This window comes from Saccopteryx bilineata, chromosome 5 (assembly GCF_036850765.1).
Source record: "Saccopteryx bilineata isolate mSacBil1 chromosome 5, mSacBil1_pri_phased_curated, whole genome shotgun sequence".
In the NCBI taxonomy this organism is placed as follows: domain Eukaryota; kingdom Metazoa; phylum Chordata; class Mammalia; order Chiroptera; family Emballonuridae; genus Saccopteryx; species Saccopteryx bilineata.
In genome coordinates, this window is record NC_089494.1 from 262,497,271 (window position 1) to 262,515,176 (window position 17,906).

Below are 17,906 nucleotides of genomic sequence, written 5' to 3' on the forward strand. Positions count from 1 at the left end.
TGCATGGACCAATCGGCTCTTCCAGCGGTCCTGGAACACTTCCTCCTGCCCTGTTTGTGTGCCAGTCTCGAGTTCAGGTGTGACTCCTCCCCAGATCTTATCCCCTGCGCCACCTGGGTTGGCCCTCTGCCCCTGAGCTCTCGTTGCAGTTCTGTATGTTTGGCTCCTTGAGACTGTGGGCTCCACCTGGGCCCCAGCCCTAATAGGAGCCCGGCATGTACTTGGGTACAGGGGTTATTGAGTGAATGCAGCGTTTGGGAAACATTAGGGAGGTAATGGAACTAACTGGTTCAGAGTCACCCAACTGGAGAGAGGCGGAGGTGGGATTCTGACTCTGCTCACCTCGATGTCCTCCACGGTTCCAGCAGGTCGCTGCTGGTCCCTTCTCGGCCTCACTTTGCACTGGGCTGGATTTGCTTCAGGTCTGAGAAGCAGTTTTCACAGTCTGCCCCAGCCTCACCTGGCTTTACCGATCACTGCAGTTCTCTCTGTCAGGGACCCTCCCTGTGCCTCTCCCCCCTCCACTTCTCTGTCGCACCATCCCCCGGCTGTGCTCTCTCTGTCCAGTGGTGAATTCCTGTCCTTCCTACCGCCACTTCCCCTTGTTTGTGCTCTGTAGGAGGCCTCTCTAATGGCAGGACCCAGCTTATCAGAGCACGGCTCCCCCATTGGTCAAAGCATCTGACCTTCCTGTCCCAGCCTCAGCACAGGAGACAGCTACCTGCCTGCTGTGCTTGCTGGTGGACCTTTGAGACCTTGGAGAAGATTTGTCATCAAAATAGACATTTATGCATAGGTAAAAGGAATTTAGGAACATGATTGTGGTGTTAACGTTTGTGTGAGGGCCGGGGTTGTTTAGAATTCTAGATTTCCAAGCAGGAAGGACTTGGGGCAGGTCAGCGGACCTAGTCATCTCGTGTGACAGGTGAGGACATTGAGGCCCAGAGCTCAGTCAGTGCCACAGAACAGACGTGAGGAGGGAGGTTAGTGACCGGAAGAAGCTGTACGGGGAGGCTGTGCAGATAGGCTGGCTGTGTTGGAGCTTGCTTATGCAAATAAGTTGCTAAAATAGTGGGCCTGAGCCGGCTGGCCCTGTCTGGTGCCCAGGAAAGAACACCAGCCAACTCTTCTCAAGCTGAACTCTTGCCTGGCACAGTTCTAACGGCTTTATGTTGATTTCTTCCCCTAATCTCGTCAGCTGCCTAAGGAGATAAGGGTCTATTATCGGCCCTATTTTACTACACAGAAATTGAGCGACAGGAAAATGAGGAAACCAGTTCAAGGTCACGCAGTAATGGAGGAGCTGGGATTTGAACCTGGACAATCTATCTCCAGAACCTGCATTTCCCCACCTGTTTATTTTCTTAAACTTTTCTGTGAAACTAACATAGATACAGAAAAAGATTGTTAACTGTGTGGCTTATTGAGTATCACAAAATTCTAGGGCCTGTGTTCTTTTATTTATCTATTTTTAAGTGAGAGGAGGGGGGATGGAGACATGGAGACACAGACTCCCACATGCGCCCCCACCGGGATCCACCTGGCAACCCCCTCACCCCGTCTTGGAGCAACCGAGCTATCTTTAGTGCCTGGGGCGGACACTCCAACCAGTCAAGCCACTGGCTGTGAGAGGTAAAGAGATGAGAAGGGAAAGGGCCTGTGTTCTTAAGTACGCCAGAAGCCATACATGTGGGCTTTGACGTCAGACCTAGTTTGCATCCAGTTTCTGTTGCCGTGTGAACTTGAGTGAGTTCCTCAGCCTCTCTGAATCTCAGTTTCTTCAGAGTACTTGTTCCTTGCATGTTCGGTAAATGGTTTCTCTTATTTATTTATTTTTTTAAGTTTTTCTATTGATTTGAGTGGGTGGGAAGAGGGAGTGGGGGGGGAGGGAGAAAAGCATCAACTTGTTTCACTTAGTTGTTCCATTTAGTGGTGTACTTGTTGATTGCTTTTCGGCCATGCCCTGACCAGGGAGTGGAACCCGCAGCCTCTGGCGCCCCAGGTCGATGCTTTATCCACTGCACCACCCGACCAGGGCCAATGGTTTCTTTTATTAATAATTAAGGTTGTAAATTATGTTGACCTTAAGTGACCTGAATGCCCTTCTAACTTGTCAGTTGCGTCTCAATGACATAGCTACTTATGATGATTAGTTTTGGTAAATCACTAAATAAATGTAGCTGAAACATTTGGGGGTTGTAGAGAATCCCCATATATTGAATGTCATTAATTTAAAGTGTCCCCACCTAGGCCTTTTAAACATGACCACCTTTTGGGCAGTGTAACTTATACGTCTTCTCAACAGTTTAACCCCAGTTTCTGCCCAGTTTGCTGATGGGCCACAACTTATTGAAACGACATTGTGTTAAGTTCCAGCTTCCTAAAAGTTGCCATTTACCCTCCAGAGGAATATATTGAGCTTCTAAGACATTCTTGTTTTTAGGATTTCTTTTTTTTTACCCTAAAGAATAACCCACTTAAAAACCAAACTACTTTTATAGTTGACTTCTCTACTTTAGATAATGGAAATTAATCCATTGTTTTAGGCCCTTGTGCTAGCAGGGTGAGTGAAGAACAAGTACGTACTTTAGAGTCAGATTAGCCTCGGCGCAACCACCGTGCTGCACGGCCCTCCGTGCCCCTGCCTTGTCTGTGCGGTGGCAGTGACGGAGTCGTTATGGAGCTTACATAGGTGGTGGGCTTGAACGCCGAACACGGTGCCCAACGTGCAGCGCACACTTGGCGAGCACAGAGACAGCTAGCTGAGGCACCGGAGACCTGGGAGGTCCTGTGCCTGTCTTTCCAGGAACCTTCCTGCCTGAGGCGGCACTGGCGTCAGAAAGAGAAAGGTGGTGGTTGGTACTTGGGGGCCTCTGTGGAGCGGACCCATCCACAGGAGCTGCCACAGAGGTGGCTGCACTGACTGAAGAGTGAGGGTCGGGAGTCGGTGTCGGAGCTGGGCTGTTGGGAGGCTTAGCACCAGAGGTACGCAAGTGAGTGCCCACAGCCTCCTCGGAGCATCCGGGAGAGCAGTGATGTCCCAGTGCTGACGGGGGCTCGAGGAGGTGGCTGTCCTCCGCAGTGTCCAGGGAGGCAGTGATGTCCCTGTGCTGACGGGGGCTCGAGGAGGTGGCTGTCCTCCGCAGTGTCCAGGGAGGCAGTGATGTCCCTGTGCTGACGGGGGCTCGAGGAGGTGGCTGTCCTCCGCAGTGTCCAGGGAGGCAGTGATGTCCCTGTGCTGACGGGGGCTCGAGGAGGCGGCTGTCCTCTGCAGTGTCCAGGGAGGCAGTGATGTCCCTGTGCTGACGGGGGCTCGAGGAGGTGGCTGTCCTCCGCAGTGTCCAGGGAGGCAGTGATGTCCCTGTGCTGATGGGGACTCGAGGAGGCGGCTGTCCTCCGCAGTGTCCAGGGAGGAGCCGGGAGGAGGAGGGCGGCGTCCTGGGTGGGCGGCATCGTCTCTTCCGGGAGCCACCAAGAGTGCAGTTTCCCCTCTGGGACCACAACTAGATCATTTGGTTTTTGGCTTCATAATCTGACTCTTATTTATGAATAAAATAGGACTTAGTCAAGACTTGGCTCCATTGCTTCTGGAAGAGGAGAGGATCAAACTGTTGGTGTAGGGTGGGACTGCTTTCCAGAGCCGCACTTGGAGTCCCCGGCAGAGCCTCTGTCCACTCTGACTTGTATCAGCCCCCAGACACGGCCCCAGTGGAGGGAGGTGGCTGGAGTCTGCGACCCGCAGGCCTCGGTGTGTGGCAGGTAGACAAAGCTCAGATGCTCTTGCTGCCTCAGAGGAATAGTCTTCTTCTCACTCAGACTTGATGTCTCCCGTGTTTTCTCTCGTCTGGGAGGTGATGGCCAGTCACCGCTGGACTCGCATCGAGGGCTTTTCCGGCTGTGTCCTGAGAGCCCTAGTGTATGCACCGTGCTGGTCACTGCTGCAGGGCTCGTATTCTTGGGCCGTCATGGGTTAGACTTTGGGAAACAGCCACGGAGGGAGGAGTTGTGTTTTTTACTTTCCGACACCATCGACGGCCGACAGCGTTCTCTGCTGGGTAGTCTGGTGGCAGGCGTGATGCACAAGGCGGCCCTCGCTTCCTGGTGGTGTCTGTCGTGACGTGCCAGGAGCTCGATGGGATGGGCTTTCTTTCTCCTGTTACCTCCACTGCTCACCTTGTTTTTGGAACATAACCCGGCTCTCAGCAGATGTTTCTTGGATGCATTGTTCCTGAAACATGCCCACTGAGAGCACAAGTTGTTAGTGATAATTAATTCAGCAAATAGATTTTTGAGTCCTTAGGCCATGCCAGGTATTTGGCCAGGCACTGGTGTCCAGAAACTGTTAGTGCTGTGCCTGCCGACCTGCAGCTGAGGAGCCAGTGCGGGGAGACGGGGACAGCTGTAAATAGAGTTGTTTTAGATGTGTGTGGGGGGGAAGGAGCCTAGGAGGAAGGAGGCCTGCAGCTTTATGGGAAAGGTAGGAAGGCTTCTCAGAGTACGGGGCGTAGGAAGTACGCTGTGTCTCCCCGTGGCACCTGCTGCCAGAGCCCCGGGGGGCGCTGAAGGCCAAGCTGGGAGAATACCCTGGCATGGTGCACTGATCCTGGGTGCTGAGAGAGCCGCGGTGACAGTGTGAGGCTGGCGAGGCTGGCAGGGGGGGTGAGGAGGGCCCTGTGCCAGCTCAGGGAATTTGGGCTTATTCTGTCCTTAGACAACGTGTGACTTGGAGGCGGGCCATCGGCAGCTGGCCTCCTGGCGGACTTCCAAAGTCCGCCCGGCAGCCTGTCTCGGAAGCCCGCACTTTGTGTGGCCACCACCCCCTTCAGGGCACCGTGGGAGGCGGCGCTCTGGAGTGTGGCTCTGGTTTATGGCGCTGGTGGCACCAGGCGGAAGGGTTTGAGGGCAGGTGGCCTTGGCCCCTGCGGGTTCGGTTTGCGAGTGCGTGGCAAGCGGAAGTGCTTTTTCCCTTTTCTGTTTATTTCCCTGAAGGCTGACACCCTGTTCCTGAGCCCAAATGAACTTAAAAAACTGGACTGGGAGTTGGCAGAGGCCTCCAGGTAGCTCTGCGTCGGCCTTAGAGGGGGCCCTGGCCGCTGCCCGTCGTGGTCACGCGGCAGAAAAGCATTTGGAGCACGGGCCACTGCCACGCAGCCCGCGGCTCTGGGCCTTGCCGCGCTGGCTTCGTTCTTCCGGAGCCTTCGTCTCGCTGACTCAGAGGGTCCCCTCTGCGCACTCGTTCCCTGTTCCTGTCGTTCTGGTGTTGATGTTTCAGTTCACTCTCTCTGTTTGGGAGGAGCACGAGCTTTCAGTGTGGCTGAGGTAGAGAAAGTTCACGTGTTCTGGGCGCTTACCATGCGTCGGGGGCAGGGCGTGCGGGCACCACACCTGTCCTCTCCTTCACCCTCCGGAGCCCCCGGGGTGTCTCCGCGATGGCCCCGTTTTACCGCTGGGGGGCGGGAGGCTGAGGCTCAGGGAGGCTGAGCACCTCCCCTGGGGTGGCCCCCGCTGGTGAGTGGCCCACCCAGAACTGAGCCAGGCCTGTCAGTCTCCTGAGGATTTCCTCTGGGTTTACAGTTGTTGCCAGCATGACCTGTTGGAGTGTTGATGGTGTTTTGATAATTCTAGTTACCTTTGATGTTGCCAAACATGAGTCCTTAACTCTGTGCTAAAAGTGTTCCTTATCCTGTTTTCCTGCTGTGAGTCCTGTTGTGTCGCTGTGGGCTGAGCTCAGGGGGTCTCCCGGAGCGGGGCCCAGGGAGAGTTTGCTGTGGCCTCGCTGGGGAAGAGCGCATGGCGGGCGGGGTCTGGGGGGTGGCCCTGGAAGCCAGGGCAGGGCGTATTGTGAAGCATGTGAGAAACGGATGACCGATTAGTATAACATCATGCTTAGATAGCCCTTCCTTCCTCACTGGGTCGTATTTCAGATGTTTATATGTAGTTCAGCCTATTTCTGAATTCTTTCCTGTTTGGATTCATTCTTCCATATTGCTGTTTTTGCTTTGGTGCTGGGCTGACTGGTTCCTTCAGCTTCTGGAAGGGAAGGAGATGAACGCCTCCTTTTCTGCTTTTAATGAATTTGCTTGTGTTGTATTGACATTGAGAGGAGGGCATCCTCCTCCTCCTCCTCTTCTTCCTCCTCCTTCTCCTCCTCCTCCTCCTCCTTCTCCTCCTCCTCCTCCTCCTCCTCTTCTTCCTCCTCCTCCTCTTCTTCCTCCTCCTCCTCCTCCTCTTCTTCCTCCTCCTCCTCTTCCTCCTCCTCCTCCTCCTCCTCTTCCTCCTCTTCCTCCTCCTCCTCCTCTTCTTTTTCTTCATTTTTTATTCAGTGAGAGGAGGGGAGGCAGAGAGACAGACTCCCGCATGCGCCTGACTGGGATCCACCCGGCATGCCCACCAGAGGACGATGCTCTGCCCACCAGGGGACGGGACAATGCTCTGCCCATCTGGGGCGTTGCTCAATTGGTCAGCAGCCGAGCTCCTCTTAGCACCTGAGGCAGAGGCCATGGAGCCATCCTCAGTACCCGGGGCCACCTCGCTCCAATGGAGCCTTGGCTACAGGAGGGGAGAGAGAGACAGAGAGAAAGGAGAGGGGGAACAATGGAGAAGCAGATGGGCTTTTCTCCTGTGTGCCCTGACTGGGAATCGAACCTGGGACATCCATACGCCAAGCCGACACTCTACCGCTGAGCCAATCTGCCAGGGCCAGGCCAGGCTTTTTAAAGGAGAGGAGGAAGCTTTTTGCAGAAGCTAAAATAACACCCAAAGGGCAGTGGCTATTGTTGTGTCTGCCATGCTTCACAGCCTCCACCTACTTGCTGTTTATAATAGCAGCTCTACAGAGTGCCTGCTGGGGGCCAGGCACCCATTCAACGGTTTTCTCACGGTATCTATTTTTAATTCTTCCGAGACGGTGTATAGTGGAACTGGGATTAGAACCCAGGAAGTCTGAGTCCAAAGTGCCACTCTCTCTGTTGTTCTGCTCCATAGATCAGATTTAAATGCCCCGCCAGATCTCTTTAGTTTTGATATTTTACAGCAGGGGTCGGGAACCTTTTTGGCTGAGAGAGCCATGAATGCCACATATTTTAAAATGGAATTCTGTGAGAGCCATACAAGGACCCCTGTACATTACGCATTATCCAATAAAAATTTGGTGTTGTCCCGGAGGACAGCTGTGATTGGCTCCAGCCACCCACAACCATGAACATGAGCGGTAGGAAATGAATGGATTGTAATACATGAGAATGTTTTATATTTTTAATGTCATTATTTTTTTTTCTTAAAGATTTGGCTGCGAGCCAGATGCAGCCATCAAAAGAGCCATACCCGGCTCGCGAGCCATCGGTTCCCAACCCCTGTTTTACAGGATAATAGAAGGTGACATAACAGATGCCGGGGTCCTCAGTCTGCTGGGGACTGTGTGCGTGGGGCTGGTGCACCTCACACACCCCCCTCCCCTCTGCAGTCTCAGCCAGAGGATGGCAGGCAGGGTCCTGGATCCGCGGGGCCTTGACTCCTCCCCCTCACGTCTTCACTGTAGGGCTATGGGCCTTATTTTTCCTTTATTGCTTCTCTGCACCGAGCTGGCCTTCTGACCTGGGTTTCATAGCTCCAGACTGGGCCGTCCGTCTCCCAGGTGTGGCGTGCTTGGGGGTCGGTCCCGCAGAGCCCAGCCCTGCCGCTCAGTACCGGTACGGTCTTGAACCTGTCTCGACCTCTCCGAGCCTCCGTTTCTTCTGTGGTAAAGGGGACCGTGTGCCTTTCCTCACAGGCCTGAGTGAGGTGACTGAAATATTTGTGGAGGGCCACTGCTCACCAGGATGCGGTTGGCGTAATCTCACTGCACGCGGCATGTACCATTTATCTTGTTTTCTGCCTTGAAAACTTGATTTTTGTGCTGTCTCAGAGCAGGTAGAACCTTGACTTATGTGTGGATTATGAATTCACAGTTTCAACAAAGGTAGCCTCCTCTCGTAAAACAAAACAAAGCAAAGCAAAACAAAGCACGGGAAACAGCAACCTGGCTGCTCAACGGGGTCCTCACGCTGCGTCCGGCTGAGCCTGAGGTGGGAGCTGGGACTGGTGGGCGGTGCTGAGGATGGTGAAGACGTGGTTTTATGTATATTTACCTTACACAGATCCTTCGCTGGAGTCATCTTTCGGTTACTCTGTATCATGATCATTTATGTAACAACTCGAGCTTCTGGTCTGGAATCACACCTTGGTGGAACTGTCTTTCAAGGACTCCTTCTTTTAAAATAGGTGTCACAACATTTGAGTTGCACCTTTGGCTTTTGCATCCACTGCCTTAAAATGTCCCTTTTGGTGTCTTTCCTAGTTTCTCCCTGGACCAAGATGACCGATGGAAACCTTTCCAGCTCTACAAATGGCGTCGCCTTGTTGGGCATTCTAGACAGCCGGTCAGGAAACCACCTCCGGAGCCTGCAGCACCTCAACCTCAAGGCACCCGGGTCCCTCTTGTTGCCTGAGCATGGGCCCAAGCTGAGGCTCGGGGCTTCGGACCAGCACAGCCTGCAGTCGGTGGACTCGGGCATCCCTACTCTGGAGATCGGCAACCCCGAGCCCGTCCCCTGCGGGCTGGGCCACGCGAAGAGGAAGCAGTCCGAGTCGGAGCCCGTGCCTGAGCGGGCCTGCCAGAGCGCGTGCCCCCTGCCGTCCTGCGTGCCCCCAGCTCCCGCGGGTGCCGAGCGGGAGCAGAGTGTGCGGAAGTCCTCCACGTTCCCCAGGACGGGCTACGACTCTGTGAAGCTCTACAGCCCCACCTCCCACGCCCTGAGCCGCAGCGACGATGCCTCCGTCTGCAGCGTGTCCAGTCTCGGCACGGAGCTGTCGGCCACGCTGTCGGTCAGTAACGAGGACATCCTGGACCTCGTGGTCACGAGCAGCTCCAGTGCCATTGTGACCCTGGAGAATGACGAGGACCCGCCGTTCACTGACGTCACCCTGAGCTCCGTCAGGGAAGCGCACGACCTGCACCCGCGGGACTGGGCTGATGGCATTGCGGAGGGAAGTAGATCGAAACTGTTGGGACCGTTTAGTAACTTCTTTTCCAGGTAATGCCGTCTTTGTTTCTCCAGAAGCTCCAGGGCTGAATTCCTCAGACCAGACGAGTTGTTCTTCTTGTCTAAAGTGTGCTGTGTCTCCTGCCTGCTTGGGCTGGCCTGTGTCCTGCCGGGGACCGCGCCTGTGTCCCGCAGGGGACCGCGCCTGTGTCCTGCAGGGGACCGCGCCTGTGTCCCGCAGGGGACCGCGCCTGTGTCCTGCAGGGGACCGCGCCTCTTCCCAGGCGCCCAGGATCCTGGGGAGTGTTGCGTGGGACTGGTCTGTTGGTGACGCTGCTCTTTGATTCCGCCCTGCTCGCTGTCACGTCTGTGTCCTCGGCTCTCTCATACAGTCTGTTGTCACTTCCTGGCTTCCGACCGGCTGTGGCTGAGGGTGACCCAGGAGCGGTTCATGTTACCGAGTCAGTGGCCTTACTCTGTCAGCCTGCTTCTCTGAAGGGCCCTTTGCGCGGATGCCTTGAGTTTCTTGGGCCAGCAGAGGGTGCTGATGAGGTTGACGTCGGAGTTAGTAACCCACGTTTCTAACTCCTGCCCCGATGGCGTAACCCAGGGCTGGCGTAACCCAGGGCTGGCGTTTCTGGGTGCCCCTGCCCCTGGCTGTGTTCCCTGTGCTCCTGCGTGGCAGCAGTGTGCCCGTGTTTGTTCCGGCCTTGGCCTCGCTGCTGCGATGTGTGCTGTCACCTGTGTTGGGGCCAGGCCATGCACCCCACTGCCCATGGCGCCCTGTCATCCAGGTGCCAGACCAGGGCTGCCGGGGTCCCTCTGTGTCACCGCTAGCCCTGTGAGGGCAGGTCCTACAGCATCAGCCTCTTACCTGTGCTTCCGTGTTTTCCTTCAGCACGTGTTTGTGACCAGCTCTGCTCTTGGCAGGGAGTACGGGGGCAGCAGGGCAGTAGCAGTGGTCATTGTGGTGACTGGGGGGCTTACAGGCTGGGGGTGGTGGACATAGGCACAGCAGTCAGGCCCACAAGGAAATGGGAACTCCCAGACCGTGGAGGGCCATGAGGAGGGCTGTGCGGGGGGCACGGGCTGTGGAGATTGGGTGCAGGGAATGGCCGCCTGCCCCACAGCTGCTGCTCAGAGGGCGTGGTCCCGGGCGTGGCAGGTGGGAGCATCCCTGCTGCCGCTGATCCTGGCCACTCCATGTGAGTGCCTAGTGGAGCCCCTGCTGGACACGGCAGCACCGTGTGTCCCGGTGAGAGGTTGCGATGGCTGGCCAGCCTCAGCGGAGACGTTTGTGACTGTGGCACGCATGCTCACCTGCTGCTGCCTCAGTTGCTTTGTTTTATCTTATTTTGTTTATTATTATTATTTTATTTTTTTGAGAGAGAGGGGAGAGAGAGAGAAGGGGAGGAGGAGCGGGAAGCATCAACTTGTCGTAGTTGCTTCTCGTATGTGCCTTGATTAGGCAAGCCCAGAGTTTCAAACCAGCAAACTCAACCTTCCAGGTCGACGCTCTATCCACTGTGCCACCCGGGCCAGGCGGCCTCAGTGGCTTCATCAGCTGAAAGTGAGGACCATGGTAGACAAGTCCAAGACCTGTCGAGTGAAACAGTCTGCAGCGCGGACTGTGTTTTGTGGGGCACCTCTTCTCTGATGTGCAGACAGACGGGTACGGAGCTACCGCGGGTAGTGTTCCTGGTCTCGGAATGCACTCACTCAGCGATTGCCCTCACGGGAGGGACCCAGGAACTCTCGGGGAGACTGTCACCCTCCCTGCCGAGGCCGCAGCTTGAGCTCATGTTGTTGCAGTTCAGAGTTGTGTGGCTGGGCCGATCCCTTGACTCAAGCCAGTGTTTTCAGCGTTTCCTGTGACGGGTCCCACCCAGGTGCCCGTTCAGTGTGGCTCCTGGGGTCTTCCCAGACCCCCACAGTCAGGGCCGCAGGGAGGGGCCCGGGGACCAGGTTTTCAGAATCACTTGGGATTCTTGGCAAATTTGAGAAACCTCGCTCAAGATGAGGGGGGCTGGGAAGCAGCAGACAGGAGAGAGCTTAGCTTCAGGATTCAGGAGCCGGTACCCCGTCCTTGCTGTGTGGCCTGCGGCAAGTGGCTGCACGGCTCTGAATTAGTTCTCTCTTGTCTAAAATAGCAGCGGTCAGTGCCTAGCACATGGTGCTGTTATATGCATGCAGGGTGTGCACTTCCCTTCGTCATCCCCGTCCTCTGCATCATCCTGGTGCTCTCTGTCTCAGCTTCCTGATCTGCGGAGTGGGGTGATGACCTGCTTCGTGTGGTCACGGGAAGCGAGTGGGCTCACCCTTAGAACTCAGTGCGGGGGCCTGACCTGTGGTGGCGCAGTGGATAGAGCAACGACCTGGAACGCTGAGGTCGCCGGTTCAAAGCCCTGGGCTTGCCTGGTCAAGGCACATATGAGAGTTGATGCTTCCTGCTCCTCCCCTCTTTCACTCTCTCTCTCGCTCTCTCCTCTCTCTCTAAAAATGAATAAATTTAAAAAAATTAAAAAAAAAAAAAAGAACTCTGTTCCAGTTGCATGTTGTGATGACCATGACGGCTCCCTGTTTCGTCTGCTGCCTTTGTCTCTGTCTCTATCTCTGTCTCTGTCTCTCTATCTCAGAGCGTCTTCTCTTGTGAAAGGAAATAGCAGCAGTGACTGCAGAGCGTTTCTGAAGCCACCGGTTCTTGAAAACCCTTCAGCTCTGTGCCGCAAATCAGACGTCCCCTCCTTGTACTCCTTGGTTTCTATCTCCTTCCCTTGTTCTCGTGGCTGCGACGGTGTTTGGGAGCCATCAGGTTCTTCCGGGAAGCTGCGGACCATCAGTGACAGAGGAATCAGTGATGTGACATCATGGGCCAAGTCCAGTGACATTTTGGTCCTAGAATCTTAAAAAGTGTTAGAAAACAGTTTCAATCTGGAATTCCCTGGAAGGGGAAAGGGCTCTTGTGAAGAAAGTGTTTGGAGCCCACAAGACGTTGTACAGGGAAGTTTATAGGGGAGTTATGGAGAGGGCCTGGCGCGTCGTGGGCCCTCAGAGGACTGCAGGCTGAGTTTTTGTGGAGGGCAGGTCCTTTGGGGTTCCCAGCCCAGGCTTCTGAGTCATCCTGTTTCTTCACTTTGTCCCTTGAGCCCGCCCGAGTGACTCTCTTTACCCTCGTGCCCCTCTGTCCTCCTGACCCGCACTGAGTCGAGGTCTAGGTTGTAGAGGGAGGCGTGGGCAGTATGGCGGGAAGCTAGTCTAGGGGACACGGGCTTGGAGGGCTGGAGCAAGGGGTGGAGGTGGCTGGGGCACTTGTGGCCTGGGAGCAGACCCGTGGCGATTGTGCCCGATAAGGATGGCCTGGTGGAGGGGGGCAGACAGCCGGGCAGCAGGGAGGCCGGCTCTGGCCTGACCACCTGCCAAGTGGCAGCTGATGGGCAGCTCCCCTTTTTCCTGTGGACCTTCCTCTGTCTGGCCTGGAGCAGGCGTCACCGTGGCAGGCTGCACTCTGAGCCCAGAGGCCCCGCCACCGAGGAGCTCACTGCAGGTGGGGAAGACGGACCAGACACTGTGAGGTGGGGGCTGAGGGACAGAGCCCGGGGTGCTGGTGCAGGAGTCTGGCGGGCTGGGTGCGGCGTGAGCTCTCCTGCCCAACAGCTGTGTGATCTCGCGCAAGTCACTTCACCTCCCTGAGCCCTAAACGGGGCATAAAACCACTGCGCAAGGCTAGAGCTCAGGTAGGTAAAGCAGCGAGCACACTTCTCGACAATACCTAAGTCATAGCTAACTGTGATTCTAATATAAATAATTGCCATTTCTAAAAAATAGTTTTTCTAAAATTTTTTTTAGTTCTTTCTTGATATTGTGCCAACATCGATCAATCCATTATTGAAAAGGCTAGGTCAGGATTTCTTGGTTTTGGCGCTGTTGACATTTGGGGTGGAGGGATCTGTGTGAGGGGAGGCTTCCCGTGCTGGAGGCTGTCGGGCAGCGTCCCTGGGCTCAGCCCACTAGATGCCAGTAGCTGTCAGGCAGCGTCCCTGGGCTCTGCCCACTAGATGCGGGAAGCTGTCGGGCGGCGTCCCTGAGCTGTGCCCACTAGATGCGGGTAGCTGTCGGGCGGCGTCCCTGGGCTGTGCCCACTAGACGCCGGTAGCTGTCGGGCGGCGTCCCTGGGCTGTGCCCACTAGGTGCGGGTAGCTGTCGGGCGGCGTCCCTGGGCTGTGCCCACTAGGTGCGGGTAGCTGTCGGGCGGCGTCCCTGGGCTGTGCCCACTAGACGCGGGTAGCTGTCGGGCGGCGTCCCTGGGCTCTGCCCACTAGACGCCGGTAGCTGTCGGGCGGCGTCCCTGGGCTGTGCCCACTAGGTGCGGGTAGCTGTCGGGCGGCGTCCCTGGGCTGTGCCCACTAGGTGCGGGTAGCTGTCGGGCGGCGTCCCTGGGCTGTGCCCACTAGGTGCCGGCAGCTGTCGGGCGGCGTCCCTGGGCTGTGCCCACTAGGTGCGGGTAGCTGTCGGGCGGCGTCCCTGGGCTGTGCCCACTAGGCGCCGGTAGCTGTCGGGCGGCATCCCTGGGCTGTGCCCACTAGATGCGGGTAGCTGTCGGGCGGCGTCCCTGGGCTGTGCCCACTAGACGCGGGTAGCTGTCGGGCGGCGTCCCTGGACTGTGCCCACTAGACGCCGGTAGCTGTCGGGCGGTGTCCCTGGGCTCTGCCCACTAGACGCCGGTAGCTGTCGGGCGGCGTCCCTGGGCTGTGCCCACTAGGTGCGGGTAGCTGTCGGGCGGCGTCCCTGGGCTGTGCCCACTAGGTGCCGGTAGCTGTCGGGCAGCGTCCCTGGGCTGTGCCCACTAGATGCCGGTAGCTGTCGGGCGGCGTCCCTGGGCTGTGCCCACTAGGCGCCGGTAGCTGTCGGGCGGTGTCCCTGGGCTCTGCCCACTAGATGCCGGTAGCTGTCGGGCGGCGTCCCTGGGCTGTGCCCACTAGGTGCCGGTAGCTGTCGGGCGGCGTCCCTGGGCTGTGCCCACTAGACGCCGGTAGCTGTCGGGCGGTGTCCCTGGGCTCTGCCCACTAGACGCCGGTAGCTGTCGGGCGGCGTCCCTGGCCTCTGCCCACTAGATGCCAGTAGCATTCCCAGTTTCGACAACAGAAACTGCTCTGAGACATTGTTAAATGACTCGGATTTTGAGTGCGATTAAGCCAGCAGGTTGTAAAATATCGGAACTTAATTGCTTCCTTGTGGGAAGTTGACTACTGTCGTGTAATGTGAGAGGGACGGGGTCCAGGCCTCCTGCGAGCCCCGTGTGGTTGAACAGTCTTCACCCAGGAGCCGGGCAGCAGCTGTGAGGGAATTCAGTGACACGCTTGTCTCTGAGAAGCCCAGGGTTTAGGGCTGCTCCTCTGCACTGGCCTGGAGGGCAGCAGTTAGCTCTGACCACTTACATCTTTTTTTGTTTTGTTTTGTTTTTGTTTTTGTTTTTAATTTAGAAAATTAAATATAACGGGGTGACATTGATCAACAAGAGCACATCGATTTTGGGTAAACATTTGTATCACCCTGTGTTGAGCACAGACAGAAGAGGTGCTCGAGTGTCCGTGGCTGCAGAGAGGTGTCAGGGCCCAGGGAACAGCTTGTAGGAGGCTGGGAGGTGAGGTGCACCTGGCTGTGTTTAAAGACCCGGAATGATGCAGTTTTCCGGTCTGCTTCCTGGCCTGGCCGGGGGCCCCTGGGGGCACCGTCTGTGTCTGCTTTACCCTTGCGTTGAGTTGTGATTCAGAGGCAGTGAGTGTGGCGGTTGAGAGGCGGGGTTGCTCAGACCCAGGTGTGAGCCCCAGTTCTGCCATTGTTGACCGTGTGACCTCAGGAGACTCACTGAACCTCCGTGATCCCCAGGGGTGCAGGGCGACTTGTGGTCACTGAACCTCTCGTAAAGAGGTGGTGTGAAGGTTAAACGAGATAGCACCCGTGGGGCTTTGGGCAGAGTGCAGACCCAGAGTGCCAGATGGATTTCTGGCCCTGCTTTCTGCCTTTGTTGGGGTTTCACATAAGATTTCACTTTTTTTTTTTTTTAATGTCCTGCTAGATGAAAAAGTTTGAAACCACTGGCTTAAGAAAAGTAAATCTTTATTTTATTATTATTTTTTCTTGTGAGCAGCGAATGCTAAGGAAGGAATGTGCCCTTTGCTTTGTCTCGAGGGAGGCGAGGTCGCTTCGGGGGGCAGAGCGTGTCAGGGACAGGTGACAGCAGAGCCTCGGCACAGGAAATACCAGGCAACACCTCACGCTTGCCAGGTGCCATCCTCAGACTCTGCGGTGGTCGCCATGTTTGCATTCCAGCGAGCACACGAGAGAGCGTGGTGTGGCCGGTCCTGTGGACGTGCTCCGGCCTGCTCTCCTCGGGGTGCCTCCGGCACCGGTACCGTGCAAGCCAGAGGTGGAAACGGGGCGTTGCCGGAGTCTCTTGCTGCTGGGGTTCTGCATGGTCACTGGGTGCCATCCCATTCCCCCATGTAGGAGGGATTTGAGGCAGAAGTTTGGTGGAGACCATCTTTCTTCCCCTTTGGCTATTATCTGCCATCTAGGGATGCCATGGAGACGTGAGGCGCTCCTGCAGACCCTCCCGTGTTCATTTCCTGGCTGTTTAGCAGCGGCGGAGGGGGTGGGGGGGAGGTGGTTGCATTCTGTGCCCTGGTCCAGAGGAGAGGCAGCCGTAGCGGCCCCCGACCTGTTGCATCCTGGAGCTCCTTAGTTCCCGGGGCAGCTCAGCAGCGGCATCTCCCCGGTGCATTGGTTCTGTTATTCGGGGGGCTATTCCTGGGGCTCAGGGCAGAGCCAGCTGCTTCAGCCCTTACAGCGATTTGGAAGTCAGCTGATTCCTTGGGTTCAATCCCTTCCTGCTTACAATTCCTGGAGTGGTTCCTGTGTCCTGCACAGACCGCTGGCGGGTCCCGGGAAGCCGTGTAAGTAGTTCCGGCTCAGGCGAGTGCGCTGAGCGCGGGGCGGGACCCTCGCGTGCAGGGCCTACAGGCAGGTGCGGGCCCCTAGCGTGCAGGGCCTACAGGCAGGTGCGGGCCCCTAGCGTGCAGGGCCTACAGGCAGGTGCGGGCCCCTAGCGTGCAGGGCCTACAGGCAGGTGCGGGCCCCTAGCGTGCAGGGCCTACAGGCACGGTGCGGGCCTTGTCTTTCAGCTTAGGCTTCTTATCTGGGAAACAGGGATTAGTTCATGCGTCAGAGGTTGTTGGGGTTGAATGGGCAGCAGGGTACTTGGACACGAAGCCCTGAGCACATGGCAGGTGTACTCATATCTGCTCTGTTGTTCCTTCTTGCCCAACTGACTGTAGTTTTCTACTGTGTTGACTGTTTTAGAGTTAGTATCCGTGAACTGAGGTGTAAGATCGTACTGTAACTTTTCTACACAGCCTGCTTGCTCACGGTCCTGGTGACTGATGTCCCTGACGACCTGGCGTTGGGGCTGTGTAGAAAACACCTGTGGAATCGCCGAGCTGCTGGGGTCGGTGTGTGTGCACGGGCCACTGCGGTGCCGGGGCGGGAGCACTTGCTGCTGTCTGTCCTCTTGACCTCGCTGTTCGCTGGTGGGTGGTCTTGGGTAAGGCAGACACTCAACCTCTCTGGGGCTCATGGGGCTTGTTTGCAGAACGAGCTGAGGATATCACCGTACGGGGCTGGGAGAATGCACAGAGCCCTCTGATCGGAGTGTGGGGCTCAGGTACAGGAGCTGCTGATCTGTCTTGATGAGAGGGGGGCTTAACCCGAGTGGGGGGGGGGGGCTCCGAGCTGCCTTCTGAGCAGCTTCCAGGAGGAGGCGCGCTGCACACATGCTCAGAGAGGCTGACTGCGCAGACCCTCTGAGTGGCAGAGCTGTGACTTGAACACGCACTTGTCCAACTCCAGAGTCCGTGCCCTTTCTGCAGAAGCCTCTGCACGGTCTCTTGTGGACCGTGCTGGGAGCAGGACGGGGCACTGGGCCTGGGAGGGCAGAGGGGCGGGCTGCTGCCAGGTGCCGTGCAGTTTGCAGGCTGGCGGTGGAGGAGCAATGGGGCCTCTGCACAGGGGTGGGTGGAGGATGTCAGGAGACGCCACCAGGCCAGGGAGGTCAGCTTGGGGGTCCCCTCGGCCCAGGAGGGAGTTCCTCAATGGGAAGGGGGCACCGTGGGCGAGCAGGCTGAGAAAGCCTTTTCTCCCAGAGTGGTGGAGTTCTCCAGGCCTGGTGAAGTGTGGGAGGGGGCTGGTCCGCTCTGAGGCTTGAGGCCCGCCACTGTGAGGGGGTGGGCCGGGTGGGCTGGGAGTGCCGCGGTGGACTCCGGGCAGAGCAGAGTCGGCGCTAGGCGCCGGCCTGCCCCGGGGAGGCCCAGAGCGTGGCGGGAGCGGGAAAGATGTTAGCAGGCAGAGCAACGAGTGGGGTGGTTGCGTTCTCACTGACTGGAGGTCTGTGAGGGTCTCAATTATTCAGAATCTTGTCCTTTCTGTGTTAGTGTTGTCACAGGCAGGCACTTGTCCTGGCTTCTCTGAGCCTGTACTGACGACCCCCCCCCCCCAAGGTCTTCAGTTCCTCTGCTCTGAATTCTCGTGCTGGGTGGGTTTGCAGCAGCACCTCAGCCCCCTCGACTGTGGAATGCCCGCACTCCTTCTCCAGCGCTGAGCCACGCGGCTGTGCTCGAAGCAGCCATGGCCCCGCGCTGGGCGGTCACTGGTGAATGACCTGAGAGGTCTCCCCAACCCCGGGTGAGCTTCCTTCTGAGGTTGTCCGTGGAGTTCGGCGAGGAGGCAGCGGGTCGTGTTCCCCTGCAGATGTGGCTGACAGGAGCCACAGGGCGCCCGCTGTCTGTGTGCTGCACACGTGAGGGGGGAGGTTCTGTCACCACTGCAGGCGCT

General features: G+C 57.1%; 1 protein-coding gene across 3 annotated transcripts in view; it reads left to right on the forward strand.

The window, feature by feature from the left end:
• TBC1D14 (TBC1 domain family member 14) overlaps positions 1-17,906 on the forward strand; it is a 116,873-nt gene that overhangs the window by 1,451 nt on the left and 97,516 nt on the right. For all 3 annotated transcript variants that reach the window (XM_066233304.1, XM_066233303.1, XM_066233306.1), the window contains exon 2: positions 8,336-9,071. In XM_066233304.1, coding sequence (XP_066089401.1) covers positions 8,336-9,071 — 736 coding nt within the window. The remainder of the gene's footprint in view (positions 1-8,335; positions 9,072-17,906) is intronic.